The sequence below is a fragment of the Schistocerca nitens genome, chromosome 1, assembly GCF_023898315.1.
Source record: "Schistocerca nitens isolate TAMUIC-IGC-003100 chromosome 1, iqSchNite1.1, whole genome shotgun sequence".
Lineage (NCBI taxonomy): Eukaryota > Metazoa > Arthropoda > Insecta > Orthoptera > Acrididae > Schistocerca > Schistocerca nitens.
The window spans coordinates 346137692-346157559 of record NC_064614.1 but is presented as its reverse complement, the minus strand read 5'-3'; the positions used below and the strand labels follow the sequence as shown (position 1 = coordinate 346157559).

Here is a 19868-nt window from a genome sequence, read left to right as displayed (position 1 = left end):
ATTTAGCGGGCCAACCATAGCGCCATCTGGTTTCCCCCTTCAAGCTGGACAAGTTTTGTTCTTTGTAGTTTTTTCGTTTGACGCTTATTTCATGAGATATTTGGCCCGGTCACTATCAATGGACCACCCTGTATAGCTTTTGTATACTTTTTGTAATGGCAGAGTTGAAAAAATATTTTGCAAATGCTTTATGTGCCTCATTTTGGAATGTGTCAGAACAATTAATGGTGTCTCTTGATAAATAATCTTCAGAATTTCTTTTCATTAGTAATTTGATATTCTCAAGTTCCTTCCATAACAAATGCGCAAATGTGTAAGTCGTATCTTCTAGTGTTGTAATTGAACTGTCAATGCTAGCACTCATGTCACTTACACATTTGCACTATAAGAAAACTAAATCTGGTGCAGTTTCATTTTTTAAATGATACAGAATGAACTCAATGGTCGCATTTTTGTTTTCCAATGATCTGAAAAATTTGATGATTGCTGGTACGTGTGTGCCCTAGTACTGCACTGTGAATTTCATCTCGTGATTATTGAACCGGGAAATTTTTTTTTTTTTTTTTTTTTTTTGGCAGGTGAGAAAATTTCTCTTGACGGAACTGAAAGTATGCACTTTTTATTTCGCGAGAGTGCAGAAACTCCATTTTCAAACTACACAATAAAATTTAGCTCTCTTAGTTCTTTCATGAAGACGTCACCTACTGACTTCATTTGCACACTCAGCATTTGACATATATTAACTGGACTCCAATCAGTATTTTAAGTGTGTCAGAACAAGATTCCATATATGCAGCAGAATCTGATAATAAACTCTCAACATATTTAATGCTGTGGTCTTTTAGGGTGTCTACTGTGGTCTGGGCACAAGTACTTCTGTTAGCAACATCTAAAAAGTTACAAGAAGCCAGATACAGTTTCTGTTCTAATGTTGCAGTCACTGTCCAAAATAAAACTGCAAATACACACCTTCCATTTTTGTCACAAGTTTCATCAGCAATAATTAGCATAGTAACAGCCTTCACAGCATTTCTGATTTCTTCTTTCATTTCATGACTGCGCTGAAAGACATATTCTCGTCAAAGTCTGAACTGGCTACACAAGCAGCACCAGGTATGTATTTATTCAGAAATGACCTAACTTCAACATTATCTAGTTTTGTCAACTAGATGTTTGCCTTTGAACACGTTTTAACTATATTGTGGCACATAGATCCAGTCTCACTTTTCATTTTTATGACATTGTTGAGCATCTCACCAATAGCAGTCTGCCTTTTAGATGAAGTTCTTGCAGCCACTGCAGACACATTTTTTTTTGCCTTCTGACTAGCTTTTTAAATGTATTTTTCTAAATTGTCTTTCTTCCAGATGAGTTTCACATTACAAACACGACACATAAAAGAATTTTTGTCAGTGACATAAAAGCTTTCTTCTTTCAGATAGGTATTGCATCGCTCCTGCAAACTGAATTTATGCCTACGCAATTTTTAAACACACAATAGTCACTGAAGAAAATTCACAAATTAACAAATCATTAACCATAAAGGTTAATGAAGAGAGTGCAATTACACTGATACTACATGTAAAAAATTAAACTCCGCCCAAAACGGCCATGAAGGCCCAACGGTACCGACTGGCCCCCCATGTCTCAGACCACAGGCGACACCAGATGCGGCTATGGAGGGTCACGTGGTCAACATACCATTCTCCTGGCCATACGTCGGAGTCGCTACTTCTCAATCAAGTAGCTCCTCAGTTTGCCTTAGAAGGGCTAAGTGCAACCCACTTTTCAACAGCACTTGGCAGACCGAATAGTCATCCAGCCAAGTGCTGACCCATTCCAACAGTGCTTAACTTTAGTGATCTGACAGAAACTGGTATTACCACTGCAGCAAGGCTGCGATACAAAACTTATGTGTCAAAAATGTTTGCATAAAAAAGTGTAGCTTTTCTTGTATTTTAGAAAATCCTGTTTAATAATTATGAAGAATAAAGAGTAAAGAATACAGCAGACGAAACAAATAAACAGCTATTTCAAAATTCAAGCAACCCATGTATTTATTCATGCTACAAGTATTGATTTACAATCATAATTTTTGCTCTTTTGTAATTTTTGTGGTGATTTCACACATAATTGTGGATATATTAAAAAGAGTATAAGTCCAGAATCTGTATATTCAGATGTCTTAGCACTAAAGTAATAAATTTCACATGAAGTTACCAATTTTAATAAATTATGCCAAAATATACCAATTTTGCATTTTATCCTACTATGAAATTGACCGAAAGCATGACACACTATACCCAGACAGAAACTGAGTAATCACTTTTCACAAATTCAAAACATTTCCCATTAATAGCAGATACATATTGCATGTATAAGGGGCATTCAAATGAAACCCGATCACTAGTGTAAAGCAACAGTAATGATTTTATTAACTCAAAAATGTAGTTATACACAGTACACACACTCCAAAATAGTCGCCAATACTGTTGGCACATTTATCCCATTGCAACACTAGCTGGTCAATTCCATCCTTGAAGAAGTTAGTAGGCTGCTGTCGGATCCAGGCCTGAACCCAGTCACACACTTCATCATACGTTGCAAATTGATGTCCATGAATAGCTTGTTTTTTAGAGGTCCAAACACTAGAAAATCACACAGTAAAAGGTCGGGACTATACGGTGGATGTTCCAACGTTTCCCACTGAAACTGCTGCAATGTCGTCTTCACTGCATTGGACTCGTGTGGGCGGGCATTATCATGCAGGAGGATAACGCCATTGGACAACATGCCTTGACGTTTTAACTTGAGGGCTCGTCTAAGGTTCTTTGAAGTGGTTTGATAACGCTGGGCATTGATGGTGGTTCTCCGTTCCAGGAACTCTACAAGCAGTGGGCCCTTGTGGTCAAAAAAGGAAGACATCATGACTTGACAAGAACTGGTGTGAACAGCCTTTGATTTCTTTGGAGGTGGTCAAGTCGCACGTTTCTGCTACTTGGTCTGACGCTTGCTTCCTGGTACAAAATGGTGACACCATGTTTCATCACCTGTGACAATATGCAACATAAAGCTGTATGCCTCCTCACGATAACGTTGCAGATGACAGCACCATTTGAATATTGCGCTGTTCTGCGGTCAGTTGGTGGGGAACACACTGCATACAAATTTTTCAAAACTTCAAGTGCTGATGCTTTATGGTGTGGGCGGTGCCCACACTACTACCCAGTAACCAACGAATCTCGTCCACAGTGATTCTGCGGTTGTCCATTTACTTCCACAACAACTTCCAGTGTGCTGAGACAATGAGCCCGTCCAGGACGAACATTGTCCTCCACCGACTCGCGCTCCTGAAGGAATCATTTGCACCATACCGCAACACTTGAACAACTCAAACTTGTTGGTTAGTTGTTTAAAGGGAGGGGGGTAAGGACCAAACTGCGAGGTCATCGGTCCCTTGTTACCGATAAAATAATTACACAAGGGAAAGAAGAAAAGAAAGGAGACGGACAGCACAATAACAGGAGAAAAGAAGAACCAGAATAACGACAGTAGGACAACCAGCACTACTATGGGCAAAACAGGAAAAGAAAACCACAGAGAGAAGCAAGAAACGGGTAGAAGGGATAAAAATAAGAGAGCATATGACTGGCTGGCCGACCATGAGAATAAAAAGGAAAAGCCACCCACTCTGTGACACATTAAAACAACCGGCCTAAAAGCATTAGAGTGGAGAACACAAACGGACAAAGGACCTCCCTAAAACTTACATAGAATGATAAAACCCAATGTCACAAATAAAACATTAAACTAAATTAGACAATGAGACTTGTTAGCTAAAATTAATGGCAACGAGTCTGGTAACTGAGGAGTCCATCGCAGTGCAGCCAAAGGAGGACAGCTCAGCAAGATATGGGCCACTATCAGCTTGGCGCCATAACAACAGAGGTGGGTCATCATCGCGCAGGAGGTAGCCATGTGTCACCCAAGCATGGCCGATGCGGAGCCAACAGAGAACCACAGAGTAACTGCGAGAGGCCCACGTGGAGGTCTTCCACACGTTTGTAGTCTCCTTAATGGCACACAGTTTACTGTGCGTACTGAGGTGATGCCATTCCGTCTCCCAAAGCTGCAAAACCTTGCGGCGTAGTACTGAACACAGGTCAGTTGCAGAGATGCCGATCTGCATAAGCGGTTTTTGCGTAGCCTGTTTGGTCAGCCTGTTGGCAAGTTCGTTGCCTGTTATTCCGACGTGACCTGGGGTCCAGACAAACACCACTGAATGACTGGACCGTTCCAGGGCACAGATGGACTCCTGGATGGTCACTACCAAAGGACGATGAGAGTAGCACTGGTCGATAGCTTGTAGGCTGCTCAAGGAGTCAGTACACAGAAGAAACGACTTCCCAGGCCATGAACAGATGTGATCAAGAGCAAGAGATATAGCCAACAGCTCGGCAGTGAAAACACTGCAGCCATTGAGCAAGGAATGCTGTTCAATATCCTCCATGGACATATGCGAAGCTGACGTGATCATCAGCCATCGAGCCGTCGGTGTAAACCACTTCATAGCCCCGGTATGTCAACAATCGAGAGGAAGTGGCAGTGGAGAGCCATGGGCTTAACCGAGTCCTTAGGGCCATGTGAAAGGTCCAGGCAAATCCACGGCCTAGGTGTACACCATGGAGGTGTACATGAATGGACCTCAAGTATAAGTGGTAAAGGCAAGGACTGCAGTTCGGAAAGAAGGGATCGGACTCAAACTGCAATTGGAAGCCCTGACTTGGGCCGCCGATGTGGGAGATGAACCACCGTGGGTGGGAACAGGAGACGGTAATTCAGATGCGCAGGGGAACTACGAACATGTGCAACATAACTGGCCAGCAGTTGTGCACACCTAACCTGCAATAGAGGGACTCCAGCATCCACCAGGATGCTGGTCACCAGACTCGTCCTAAAAGCTCCTGTCGCTAGGTGAATGCCACAGTGGTGCACTGGGTCGAGTAAACGCAATGCTGAGGGCGCTGCCAACCCATAAACCAGACTCCCATAGTCAGGGCGGGATTGAACAAGGGCTCTGTAGAGCTGCAGCAGTGTAGAGCGATCTGCTCCCCAGTTTGTGTTGCTCAGGCAGCGGAGGGCATTGAGGTGCTGCCAGCACTTTCACTTAAGCTGACAAAGGTGAGGAAGCCAAGTAAATTGGGTGTCAAAAACCAGTCCTAAGAATTGATATGTCTCCACTACAATGAGTGGATCGTCATTAAGGTAAAGTTCTTGTTCCGGATGAATGGTATGACACTAACAGAAGTGCATAACACACGACTTTTAGGCTGAAAACTGGAAACCGTGGGCTACAGCCCATGACTGGGCCTTGTGGATGGCTCCCTGTAGGCACCGCTCAGCAACACCAGTACTGGTGGAGCAGTATGAAATGCAGAAGTTGTCTGCATACAGAGAAGATGAGACGGACGGCGACTTAGACTGTACTCACCGAACACACCTTCATCCGTCGATACATTTCACAGCCTTCAACAACCTCCGCTGTAAAAAATCGAATCACTCCTCGTTGTTCCTGCTTACTCACCTGCATGTTCGGCAGTGGACAATAACTTGTGTGACCATCTCTTCGGCATGAAACAACATTGGTGCTATGCAACATCAAACAGTGTGTATGCGTCAGTCTCTCTACCAATAGATGGCGCCACCATACCCACAGTAATGTGGTGCCACCTTATGTGTACGGCAAAGGTATACACACTGACCAGGTTTCATTTGAATGAACCTCATAGCTCCAATCATGTACTTCCGCGACAGTATTGAGACTGTTTGCAGAAATCTGCAAATAATTTGGCCTTCTAAATTGTAATGGTAATAAAGGAAATTCAAAATAAAGAATGTATATTTTTCAGAGCATTATAAAGAGCCCTCCAAACTTCAGGAATAATCTTTGAGGTGCCTTTCTTGGTTATCTTGAAGACATACATCAAGCTTTTAAATGAATCTATTTAAGATACTGCTTTTCTGTATTGGTGTTTTGTTTAATTATTACTAGTTCAATTGTGGGCATCTTTCGAAATTTACTGGAGGGGAGAGGGGGCAGACACAAACGCTCCATCTTGTCTCCCCCCACCCCTTTCCTTTGCAGACACGTTACAGATTCATTCAATTCAATCAAACTGACTAAGTGTTTTAAGTCTTCAAACAACCTGATTAAGTTGTTTACATTTTACATCAATTTTTTGTGGGAGTTCATCTTATTTCTGACTAGTTTGATGCATCCCAGCATGAATTCCTCTCCTAAGGCAACCTCTTCATCTCGAAGTAGCACTTGCAACCTATATCCTCAATTATTTGGTGGATGTATTCCAATCTCTACATGCCCCAACACTTTTTACCCTCTACAGCTTCCTCTAGTACCATGGAAGTTATTTCCTGATGTCGTAACATGTCCAGTCATCCTGTCCCTTCTTCCTGTCAATGTTTCCCACGTTTCTCTCATTGCTGTTTCTGCAGAGAACCTCCTCATTTCTTACCTTATAAGTCCCCCTTATTTCAAATATCCTTCTGTAGTGCCACATCTCAAACACTTCGATGTTCTTCTTTTCAGATTTTCCCACAATCCACGATTCACTTCCACACAACGCTGCTCTCCAAATACACATCTTCAGAAATTTCTTGCTTAAATTAAGACCGAAGTCTGATACCAGTACACTTCTTTTAGCCAGGAATGTCTTCTTTGACTATGTTAATCTGCTTTTTACGTCCTTTTTGTTTCATCCATCATATATTGTTTTGCTTCCAAGACAGCAGAATTCCTTCACTCCGTCGTCCTCAAGTTTGATGCTAAGCTTCTCACTAATCTCTTTTCTGCTGCTCCTCATTACCTTCGTCTTTCTCCAGTTCACTCTCAATCCATATTCTGCGATCAGTAGACTGTTCGTGCACCGGTGGCAAGCAGTGTGCCCTCAGCCCTTGTGGTGTCAATTTAGGAGCTACCTGATGAAGAAGTAGCTGCTCCGGTCATGAAAACTGACAATGACCGTGAGATCAGTGTGCTGACCACACCCAGCGATGCCTATCGGCTGCAGATGATACAGCAGTCGGTCGGACCTGTTGGGCCTTATAAGGCCTGTTCGGGCAGGTAGTAGACTGTTAATTCCATTCATTATGCCCTGTAATTCTTTCTCCCTTTCACTGAGGATTGCAATCTCAGCAAATCTTATCACTGACACCCTGCCAGTCAATAATGATACATAAATCACTTTGAACAATTGTTTCCACCACATATCTTTTCACTTTCCAGCACTACTGGCATGCATACAGAACTTTTTCTACGTTTTCTCCCTTCAGCTGATAAACAACTATGAAAGCATCATCTGCAAGCTTCAGAGTTTTGTCATCTACTTTTATTAACACGTGCCATGCACTAGAACAATGCTGCACAGCTACAAACACACAGTCCTGTGTTGACGCAGCTTCCCAAACAGCCTGGACCAGTTCCCCACAATGACCCAGGAGGTGACTAAGAGTGGTGAGCACCAAACCGGTATAAATTACTCTTGTAGTGAGTGTGTAACTGAAGTAGTTATGCCTTTTCACTAACAAAGCGTGCCATTTCTGCATATTGCTGGCACGTGCATTTCATTTCTTCTCAGAAAATATTGATTGTCAGCATACATTATTGTACCTTTCGACAATATCACCATATTGGTGTAATTTATGGTAGAAAGGATTATTATAATTAAAAGAAGTCAAATGCTATTGTATTATTGATAAGATTGGTGTATTATATAAAAAAGTGCTATTAATGGATGAATATGTTGTTCAATCGTTAACCCTGCCATTTACAGCTACCACTGGTGGCACGTATCAGAAGTATCTGGAGTGTCAGTTCCATGGCCATATATACGAAAGAAAGGAAGAAGGAAGATTACGATTTACTGTTCCGTTGATACCAAAGTCATTGGAGACGAGGCACAAGCTCAGATTGTCTCAGGGACGGTTAAGGAAATCAGCCCTACCCTTTTGAAGAAACCCTCCTCGCATTTGCCTGGAGTAATTTAAGGGAAATCACAGAAAACCAAAATCAAGATGGCTGGACATGGGTTTGAATCATCATTCTCTTGAATGTGAGCCCAGTGCATTAATCATGGCGCAACCTCACTCACTCGTATGTATGAGGTACTGAGAAATGTAATGAGGCTTATCTTTTATTTACAATTCATATACATTTTTTCAAACAACTATATTGTCCCATTCAATGTAGTTCCCCTTGGCAGTCATACACCAGCAGAGTCGTTCTACCCAGTCTTGGTAGCAGCACTGAATGGTTTCAACTGGTGGGGCCTTTAACATGCTTGTCACATTGTTTTGATTGAATGTTCTCCAGAGTTCCAAAATGACATCCTTCAATGGCATTTTTCAATTTTGGGAAAAGATAAAGAATCATAAATGGGACCTTAGCATTCACATCTGACTGCATTAAAAAAGTTTACCTGGTATGGGTTGAGAAAAAAGAAAAAAAGGCTGCACACTGGGCAACATTATTGAGAATCAAATTAGAACACTGTTTTTCTATCTGACTCTGGGTAGGTGAACACAGTGGAACAAACAGGGATTCCCAAGATTGATGACGGCCCAGTTTACGAAGCGAACTAGGGCCAATTCGTGGACATTTTTCCAGACAAGGAACTTATCATTTGGTGCCCTCATAACCGCCTTCTCCCACACACTAATTTACTCACGTCAGTTTTCACTACTATGATATGCACTGTATACAAATCTTACACTTGGGCACCCCTGGCACTCCTCTCAGCTTGCCACCCCAAGCGACCATTACTAATTGTGATATGTCTTGCACAGAAATCTCTAAGTTGTGGTGCCACCTTTCATGCTTCTCCCAGCTTGGAGTCCCAAGCTGCAGCATGTGTTGCTTGGTCCTTAAACCAATAATGCGGCTAGCCAAAGCCAAATCCAGTATGTAGCAAAGTCAACTAAAACTTATACCAAGATTCCTGGGAGTAATCTGAATCAAAAATGTAATACATGCAAGGTCAAAACTATACTATTAAAGGCACCTACTTAATGCTTCAGTGAACTAGTGCGACTGATTGGCAAATATCAGGTTGTGGCAGTTACAGGCAGTCTCGCATCAATGCCATCGTCACATGCAGTAGCACCCTGTGCAGAAGCAAGCTGCAGCTGGAGTATGTAGCCCTAGTATCCCCAACCTGTCCTCCATATGGATACTTCAGCTGGGTTGGATTGGTAGGCGGCAAAGAAACCACTGAATGCATTCACGGCATTGGCTGATGTTATGATTTTCCGCATCCATATTTTGAAGTTTCTTACCATCCTCTCAGCTTCTACATCTACATCTACATCTACATCCATGCTCCGCAAGCCACCTGACAGTGTGCGACGGAGGGTACCCAGAGTACCTCTATCTGTTCTCCCTTCTATTCCAGTCTCGTATTGTTTGTGAAAAGAAGGATTGTCGGTATGCTTCTGTGTGGGCTCTAATCTCTCTGATTTTATCCTCATGGTCTCTTCGCAAGATATACGTAGGAGGGAGCAATATACTGCTTGACTCTTCGGTGAAGGTATGTTCTCGAAACTTTAACAAAAGCCCGTACCGAGCTACTGAGCGTCTCTCCTGCAGAGTCTTCCACTGGAGTTTATCTATCATATCCGTAACGCTTTCGTGATTACTAAATGATCCTGTAATGAAGCGTGCTGCTCTCCGTTGGATCTTCTCTATCTCTTCTATCAACCCTATCTGGTACGGATCCCACACTGCTGAGCAGTATTCAAGAAGTGGGCGAACAAGTATACTGTAACCTACTTCCTTTGTTTTCGGATTGCATTTTCTTAGGATTCTTCCAATGAATCTCAGTCTGGCATCTGCTTTACCGATGATCAACTTTATATGATCATTCCATTTTAAATCACTCCTAATGTGTACTCCCAGATAATTTATGGAATTAACTGCTTCCAGTTGCTGACCTGCTATTTTGTAGCTAAATGATAAGGGATCTACCTTTCTATGTATTTGCAGCACATTACACTTGTCTACATTGAGATTCAATTGCCATTCCCTGCACCATGCGTCATTTCGCTGCAGATCCTCCTGCATTTCAGTACAATTTTCCATTGTTGCAACCTCTCAATACACCACAGCATCATCTGCAAAAAGCCTCAGTGACCTTCCGATGTCATCCACAAGGTCATTTATGTATATTGTGAATAGCAACAGTCCTATGACACTCCCCTGCGGCACACCTGAAATCACTCTTACTTCGGAAGACTTCTCTCCATTGAGAATGACATGCTGCGTTCTGTTATCTAGGAACTCTTCAATCCAATCACACAATTGGTCTGATAGTCCATATGTTCTTACTTTGTTCATTAAACGACTGTGGGGAACTGTATCGAACGCCTTGCGGAAGTCAAGAAACACGGCATCTACCTGTGAACCCGTGTCTATGGCCCTCTGAGTCTTGTGGACGAATAGCGCGAGCTGGGTTTCACACGACCGTCTTTTTTGAAACCCATGCTGATTCCTACAGAGTAGATTTCTAGTCTCCAGAAAAGTCATTATACTCGAACACAATACGTGTTCCAAAATTCTACAACTGATCGACGTTAGAGATATAGGTCTATAGTTCTGCACATCTGTTTGACGTCCCTTCTTGAAAACGGGGATGACCTGTGCCATTTTCCAATCCTTTGGAACGCTATGCTCTTCTAGAGACCTATGGTACACCGCTGCAAGAAGAGGGATAAGTTCCTTCGCGTACTCTGTGTAAAATCGAACTGGTATCCCATCAGGTCCAGTGGCCTTTCCCCTTTTGAGCGATTTTAATTGTTTCTCTATCCCTCTGTCGTCTATTTCGATATCTACCATTTTGTCATCTGTGCGACAATCTAGAGGAGGAACTACAGTGCAGTCTTCTTCTGTGAAACAGCTTTGGAAAAAGACATTTAGTATTTCGGCCTTTCGTCTGTCATCCTCTGTTTCAGTACCATTTTGGTCACAGAGTGTCTGGACATTTTGTTTTGATCCACCTACCGGTTTGACATAAGACCAAAATTTCTTAGGATTTTCTGCCAAGTCAGTACATAGAACTTTACTTTCGAGTTCATTGAACGCCTCTCGCATAGCCCTCCTCACTCTACATTTCGCTTCGCGTAATTTTTGTTTGTCTGCAACGCTTTGAAGGCTTTGGCTATGATTATGTTTGCTGTGAAGTTCCCTTTGCTTCCGCAGCAGTTTTCTAACTCGGTTGTTGTACCACGGTGGCTCTTTTCCATCTCTTACGATCTTGCTTGGAACATACTCATCTAACGCATATTGTACGATGGTTTTGAACTTTGTCCACTGATCCTCAACACTATCTGTACTTGAGACAAAACTTTTGTGTTGAATCATCAGGTACTCTGTAATCTGCTTTTTGTCACTTTTGCTAAACAGAAAAATCTTCCTACCTTTTTTAATATTTCTATTTACGGCTGAAATCATCGATGTCGTAACCGCTTTATGATCGCTGATTCCCTGTTCTGCGTTAACTGTTTCAAATAGTTCGGGTCTGTTTGTCACCAGAAGGTCTAATATGTTATCGCCACGAGTCTGTTCTCTGTGTAACTGCTCAAGGTAGTTTTCAGATAAAGCACTTAAAAAAATTTCACTGGATTCTTTGTCCCTACCACCCGTTATGGACATTTGAGTCTCCCAGTATATATCCGGCAAATTAAAATCTCTACCCAGAACTATAACATGGTGGGGAAATCAACTCTAAATATTTTCCAAATTATCCTTCAGGTACTCAGCCACAACAGGTGCTGAGCCAGGGGGCCTATAAATACATCCAATTACCATGTCTGAGCCTGCTTTAACCATGACCTTAACCCAAATCATTTCACATTTCGGATCTCCGTCAATTTCCTTCGATACTATTGCACATCGCTATAAACACACCTCCCCCTTCACTGTCCAGCCTGTCTCTGCGGTATACATTCCAATCTGAGTTTAGGATTTAATTACTGTTTACGTCTGGTTTGAGCCAACTTTCTGTCCCTAGTACTATATGGACGTTGTGACCGTTTATTAATGAGAGCAGTTCTGGGACCTTTCTATAGACACTCCTGCAGTTTACTATTAGCACATTAATATTGTTATTCTCTGTTGCATTTTGCCTACTCCTACCTTGCCGCGTCTCAGGAAGCGTCTTGTCGGGCCTAGGGAGGGAATTCTCTAACCTAAAAAACCCCCATGCGCACTCCACACATACTCCGCTACCCTTGTAGCCGCTTCCGGCGTGTAGTGCACGCCTGACCTATTCAAGGGGACCCTACATTTCTCCGCCCGATAGCGGAGGTCGAGAAATTTGCACCCCAGATCTCCGCAGAATCGTCTGAGCCTCTGGTTTAAGCCTTCCACTCGGCTCCAAACCAGAGGACCGCGATCGGTTCTGGGAACGATACTACAAATAGTTAGCTCTGATTCCACCCCGCGAGCGAGGCTTTCCGCCTTCATCAATTCTGCCAACCACCTGTATGAACTGAGGATGATCTCTGAACCCAGACGGCAGGAGTCATTGGTGCTGACATGAGCAACAATTTGCAGTCGGGTGCAACCAGTGCTCTCTATGCCGCTGGCAGAGCCTCCTCCACATCTCGGATGAGACCCCCCAGCAAGCAGACAGAGTGAGCACTGGCCTTCTTCCCCGACCTTTCCGCTATTTCCCTAAGGGGCTCCATCACCCGCCTAACGTTGGAGCTCCCAATAACTAATAAACCCCCCCTACCGTGTGCCTGCTCGGACCTTGCTGAAGGAGCAGCCACATAGTCCACTCACAGGCAGAGCGGGCGATGCCACACGGCCAGCCTCCACATTTACCCTCCGCCTCGTGCGCCACGAACGCCGCTGAACCCGCCACTCCCCTTGGGGAGAGGGTGGCCCAACCGCGCCCGGTACCTGCGAAGATGTCTCGACAGCAGGGACAGTGGGTGAAGCATGTAACACCTGGGGCGTACCATGCGACACACCAGACTCCCCACTGCCGCTACACTCCAAGGCAGCAGCCTGAAGACTGCTGACCGCGGCCATCAACACGCTCAGCTGTTCGCGAACAGTGGCCAGCTCCTCCTGCGTCCGTACACAGCAGTCACACATCCTATCCATCCTGAATTCGATACGGTATGGAACGGGATGGTGGTCTGGTGCTCGATACCACTGTGTTGACATAAAAGCTGTAATGCAGATACCATGAACTTGGGGCCATCGTCAGAAACCAGAATGGAAGGTGTCCTCTCTGTTGCAAACATGATGGATCGGGGTGGTAGCTGCAGCAGCTGTGGTGGTGGTGATGGTGGTACCCATCCATGTCACATAGGGACAATCACTGAAAGGCCTGGTAAAACTGAAATCACTCTTTGCCAGGGATGGTCAAGAGTGCAGGCAATGGTTGAAACACTGTGGTGGGGCTGACAGAGTGGGCACAGGCCAGGAATTTGCAGATGGTGTGTTCTAAGGTAGCATCAGACCAAAAAAATGCACATGACTCTGAACTCTTTCCTACATTCTACACATTCCCCAACAGCAATATAAGAGGCTTGTGATCGGTAATGAGGTGAAACTTAGTACCGCAGAGATGTAAGTGAAACTTCCTGATGCCCTATCTGATCGTCAATGCCTCTTTCACAATTTTTGAAAGATTCTTATGTGCTGCATGTAATGTTTTAGGTGCAAATGCAATGGGCTGTTCATACTGTATTTGTGCGACAGCATGACACCAATGACACAATCTGATGTACGTTTGCCGGAATGGGATGTTGTTGAAGCAAGGTCTGACCTACAGCACTTTTTAATTTGCACAAAAGCTTTCTGACATGCAAACTAAAAGTTGATGTCAGCACGATCTATCTTTGAAAAATAATGGGCCCCAGCTGGCAAATGTGCATCAGATTGTGCTGTCCCACATATACACAGATAGCATGTAACAGCCCATCGCTTTTTGCATTAAAAAAATTAAATGGAGCACAGAAGTCATTCAAAAATTGATAAAGTGGCACTGGCTATCATATAGGGCACCAGCAAGTTCCATGTATACATATCTCTACAGTACTAAGTTTGATCTGATCACAAGCCCTTTATTTTGCTATTGAATCCTGATACAAAACTTCCTGATAAGACGGTGCAGCAGTTCCAACAGTGGGCGTTCTTTCTGAGAAACTATTCCTCCCGCTTATGAACTGGATGAGATTAAAATTTGCTTTGAGCATCAAAGTGATACATTTGGCTTCATACACTATGTGATCAAAAGTAACCAGAAACCCCCCAAAACTTACGTTTTTCATATTGGATGCAATATCCTGCCACCTACTGCCAGGTACTCCATATCAGCAATCTCAGTAGCCATTAGACACTATGAGAGAAGCAAGGGGTGCTCCGCAGAACTCACGGACTTCAAATGTGGTCAGGTGATTGGTCTGTACATGGGATTTCCACACTCCTAAACATCCCTAGGTCCACTGTTTCCTATGTGATAGTGAAGAGGAAACGTGATGGGACACGTACAGCACAAAAGCGTACAGGCCGACCTTGTTTGTTGACTGACAGAGACCGCCGACAGTTGAAGAGTGTCGTAATGTGTAATAAGCAGACTTCTATCCAGACCATCACACAGGAATTCCAAACTGCATCAGAATCCACTGCAAGTACTATGACGGTTAGGTGGGAGGTGAGAAAACTTGGATTTCATGGTCGAGCAGCTATTCATAAGCCACACATCATTCCGGTAAATGCTAAAAGACCCCTCACTTGGTGTAAGGAGCGTGAACACTGGACGATGGAACATTGGGAAAATGGAGTGACGAATCATGGTACACAATGTGGCAATCCGATGGCAGGGTGTGGGTATGGCAAATGCCTGGTGAACATCATCTGCCAGCGTGTGTAGTGCCAAAAGTAAAATCTGGAGGCAGTGGTGTTATGGTGTGGTCGTGTTTTTCATGGAGGGGGCACTATCACAGCACAGGCCTACACTGATGTTTTAAGCACCTTCTTGCTTCCCAATGTTGAAGTACAATTCGGGGATGGTGATTCCATCTTTCAACATGATCAAGCACCTGTTCATAACGCACAGCTCTTGGCAGAGTAGTTACACAACAGTAACATCCCTACAATGGACTGGTCAGCACAGAGTCCTGATCTGAATCCTACAGAACACTTTTGGGATGGTTTGGAACACCGACTTGATGCCAGGTCTCACCAACCAACATCGATACTCTCCTTAGTGCAGCATTCCGTGAAGAATGGGCTGCCATTCCCAAAGAAAACTTCCAGCACCTGACTGAGCGTATGCCTGCTAGAGTGGAAGCTGTCATCTAGGCTAAGGGTGGGCCAACACCATATTGAATACCAGCATTACCGATGGAAGGCACCATGAACTTAAGTCACTTTCAGCTAGGTGTCCATATACATTTGGCTTTATACCTATGACCGTGGCCATAGCCCACTGGCTAGACAAAACTAGGGATATACTTCCCATACTTTGCAACCTATCTAGTTCTGCTATTAAGTCATCTGCACATGGCGAAAGGCACTGGATGAGCTCTAAAAAACTTAGGCATTTACGATTGCTTTAAGGATAAGTGGACCTGGAACCCTGTTACACAACCTAATATGGGTACTAACTTCAGTTCTGCTTCATACCTTATGATGTTCTGTGAATGGTATCACAGGTGAAACTAGATTAACCTAGTCCTGAATTTGAAAACCAAAAAGCGCAAAAGCGTCTAAGCCGAAAATGTTAGTTGTCATGCAAGAGTTGACTACTAGCAGTTTTAGCCGCCAAGCTACATTTTTATGTACAGCTTGGACTACAACTAACTCCGCAATGTGATCCACTGGCCATCATACGTCACCACTCTGCTGTGGGGAGACAATGTGCTTGTGTGTGTCCTCCCTCATTAATTAGAGATATGTCCACACCTGTGTCCAACTGGATATCTGCCTTTGCTCCATTAGCATCCAGTTGTAACATGAGTCTCTGTCTCGCATCTGCTGCAGCTATGGGTACAGGCAAGATGGTTCAGTGTACTGACAGCTGATGTCGATGCTCACCAGTTGAGACAGACAACCGTTACACGCCCTGGTTTGTGGCACACAAAACATGTAACATCAAACATAGTGCAGTGAAGCCCTTGATGCTGTATGCCACCATCTGGACACGATATGAGGCACAAACTTTTCTGGGATCCTTTTGAGAATGAGAGGAAAGCCACCACTGCATGAGCCTCTACTCACTTTGGAACATGCCCATGGCAAACAAAGCACCTCTGTTTCTGCAGCTCTACTAGTGATGAGGGCAGTGGATGACTAAGTACTGCACTAACTACTGAATACTGCATTGATAGATAACCCAAAAAAGGATGCTATTTAAATTGGATGATGACGTTGATTGGAAGTCCTCAGTTGATTGCAGAGCACAATGGCGAATAAAACAATACCAACGTCAGACGAATCATTAATCATAGCTTGTGCTGACGTGGTTACTTCATAAGCTTTGGCAAGTTTCAGCCAATCATTCAGGATAAGATCAGATGACACTAAAGCCTTTCCATTAACTTCTCTATGAGGAAAAAGATTTATAAAAGCCTTGCGCAGTAATGTGTTGACGTATGATGTCTGTCAATGTTGACAGGAAAAATCACACTTGTGTGTCAAGCCTTATAAGTCAGCAGGCCAAGCTGCATATGTTTTCTACTTTGAAAAAATAAATGACAACCGCAATAGCCCTGGGCGCAGTTTTATAAGTCTGTCCAGAATGAATGCAATACAATGATTTGCTATTACAATTTAGAAATTGTCTCCCTTTTATTCCCATTTCAAAAGTGGGTAGAGGATGATGTGTGTCTCAGACCATTGTTCTGCACTTCCACAGCATTCACATCAGTTTCCCAGATACGGCATTACCCAGCAGTGAACACAAACAATTTTTTTCCAAAGTTATTGATTTTCCCTACTTGGCACCCTTCTTTCATCACTCAGCAACAGAATAAAAAAGGCATGTAAATGGACTATTACAAAGCAAATCATAGACTGTGGGAAAATTGTAGAAGAAGAGAAGTGAAGCATTTGAGATGCAGTGTTACAGATAGGTGATGAAAATTAAGTGGTTTGTTAACAAATGAGATATCTTCCGGAGAGTCAGTGATGAAAGAAATATGTGGAAAGAGTGAACTAGCGAAAGGGACAGGATGACAGGTTCAGTGTTAAGCAAAGGGAAGAACTCCTTAGATCAGAGGGAGACACGAAGGGGAAAAATTGTTGGGGAACACAGAGATTAGAATCTATACAACAAATAACTGAGAACACTGTATGGAACTGCTACTCTGAGATGACGAGATTGCCAGAAGAAAGTAAATTGTGGCAAGCTGCATCAGACATATCAGCAAGCTGAAAATATACAACAAAAATCATCAATTCTTACTAAGTCACATTCATTTAAAGTAGTTATTTCTCAACTTATACTGTGGATTAACTGAACAAACTTCTAAAGAATTTTGAACAACAAATAGTCCAGGTTGGAATATCAACAATATTATGAAAAGGATAGGTTACTCATCTTAAAGATGATGCACTGAGTTGCACACAGGCACAATAAAAAGACTGTTACACGTTGAGTTTTCAGCCAAAGCCTTCTTCAGAAAAGAAAACACACGAGCATTCACACAAGCAAACACACCTCACACACACATCTCTGGTCTAAGGAGATAGTGGTTATGTGTGCATGAGATGTATTTACTTGTGTGAATGCGTGTATGTTTTCTTTCCTGAAGGAGGCTTTGGCCAAAACCTCAATGTGTAAAAGCCTTTTCCTTGTACCTGTCTTCAACTCAGTGTGTCATCTATAGAATTTTAATGATATGAAGTCTTTGGAGAAATACACTAGCTGATCAATATTTTCTGAAAACTATGTGTAACTTCCAACCCCTTCCTCCACCCACTCTCTGTTGGAAGAGGATGACAATGACAACAACAAAAGGGGAACCACAACTGCCGTGTCAGTTACACAGTTACTCATCAGCTTAAAAGGTAAGAAGCCACCACCAGTCAACAGAATGTGCGGAGGCTACCTTTTATTCCCTTACTGCTAAATACAAAAATGTTATTAAAGTTACATAGGCCCAACTAAAATCCTCGATAGTTACTCAATAAATCAGAGTTCTTTCGACAGTTACCAAAGCCTAAATAACCGAAGCATCATATATACACAATTAATGATTAAAACTGATTATGTCCCTTAGATTACCAAGACAAAGTTTAAAGTGCATATGATTGTTGGCACTTTGCATAACAACACTGCTTATCAATGAAAATATACGAAATCTTACCTGCAAGATATAAAATACTCTTAAATCTGTATATTGTAATGGATCTGGGAGATGTTATTTTTTTTACTGTATTTGTCGATACCAAATTGTAAATGTTTTTTTTATACTTTTTGTCAGAATTTATTGTAATCTGCCTTATTATATGTTAATTTACTTATGTTTTTGAGAGTGAAAGCATATTGATTACTATTAGTAAATGTATCGAAGAATAGCAAAGAGACTGATTACAAGTGGAAGCTTGTGTGTTGTGTAAAACATCTTTGACGCTGGAGTCGTCTTTGACTATAGTCAGTCGGCAGCTAACTCTTGGTGTGTGTTGACGGAAGAACAATGTGAAGGTCGCCGTCATAAATAATTTTGAATTATGTTACTATTTTTTTTGTATTAACCATAAAAAAAGAAACTACATTTGAAGAAATGGTATTTGAAACACCAAAATGAGGCAAACACGTTGAACCACGTCTTTTCTGCAGCCGACAAAGATGCATTGTGGAATCATACTTAGACAACTGAAGCCAAGACTAATATCGCCTTGCAAACGTCTAATGGAAAAGGTACTGTCACAAAATATGGCAAATTTAAGTAAATAAAAAATAGGGACCATATTTTCAACTTGTGTCTTAGCCGGGATAAAATATTTCAATATCTAAATATAGTACAGTAATGCCATAATCTTTAGAAATGTCCTGACTATTTTGAGCTGTGAATGTTTCACTTGATGCTGCTGTACCTCAGCTACAATTACTTCACTGCTAGCAAAAGGAAAAAAATAGGGTGAACTCTCCCATTTTACACTGAATCACCAAAGCTAGCTTGTGCTGTAGTGCAGCTTTGCCAAAATACTGCACAGACCCCAAAGTCAAAGAGACTTCATTCCATGTCTTTATTACACAAGTATAGCTGATATGTAATCATTTCATAGTAGCTGTATAGGTACTGGTGCTACCAGCAGTATATATCTGACAAAACAATTCACTTCTTTCTAGCAAAAGAAGCACCATTACGATACAATACGTTCTCCTATAGTGGATACACTGTCTTTTTTTAAAAAACAAATTGTAACAAAATAAACATCATGTGAAAATTTGCTACAACTTACAGGCACAGTATAAATAAATATTATATTGATAGGAATAACTTGAACAATAACACAATAGAAAAGATATTTATGCAAATGATTTTATTATTATTTCTTACCGGTCCTAGGAACTGGAATATCACTGCCAAAACCATAAATGTCATAGCAACAATGCATCTTGTTCGACAAAACCTCCACATTACAGAGGACAAGGAGGACATCTCCCCACGCTTCACAACATGTGCATGCCACAACTTCTCGAGACGTTGAGCATTTGGTTCTGCACGATCAACCATCTAGAACAAATCATCAGAAATATCTTTAGATTAGATTGTGTAAATTATTGTTTTCCAGTGTAAGATTAGTCAGTGGCAATGTCAAAGAAATGGCT

The 19868-nt window shown here is 42.4% G+C and overlaps 1 protein-coding gene across 2 annotated transcripts in view; it reads right to left on the bottom strand.

Moving 5' to 3' along the window:
* Positions 1-19868, bottom strand: part of LOC126248684 (ATP-binding cassette sub-family C member 5-like) — a 288000-nt gene that overhangs the window by 228375 nt on the left and 39757 nt on the right. For both annotated transcript variants that reach the window (XM_049949958.1, XM_049949966.1), the window contains one exon: positions 19597-19773. In XM_049949958.1, coding sequence (XP_049805915.1) covers positions 19597-19773 — 177 coding nt within the window. The remainder of the gene's footprint in view (positions 1-19596; positions 19774-19868) is intronic.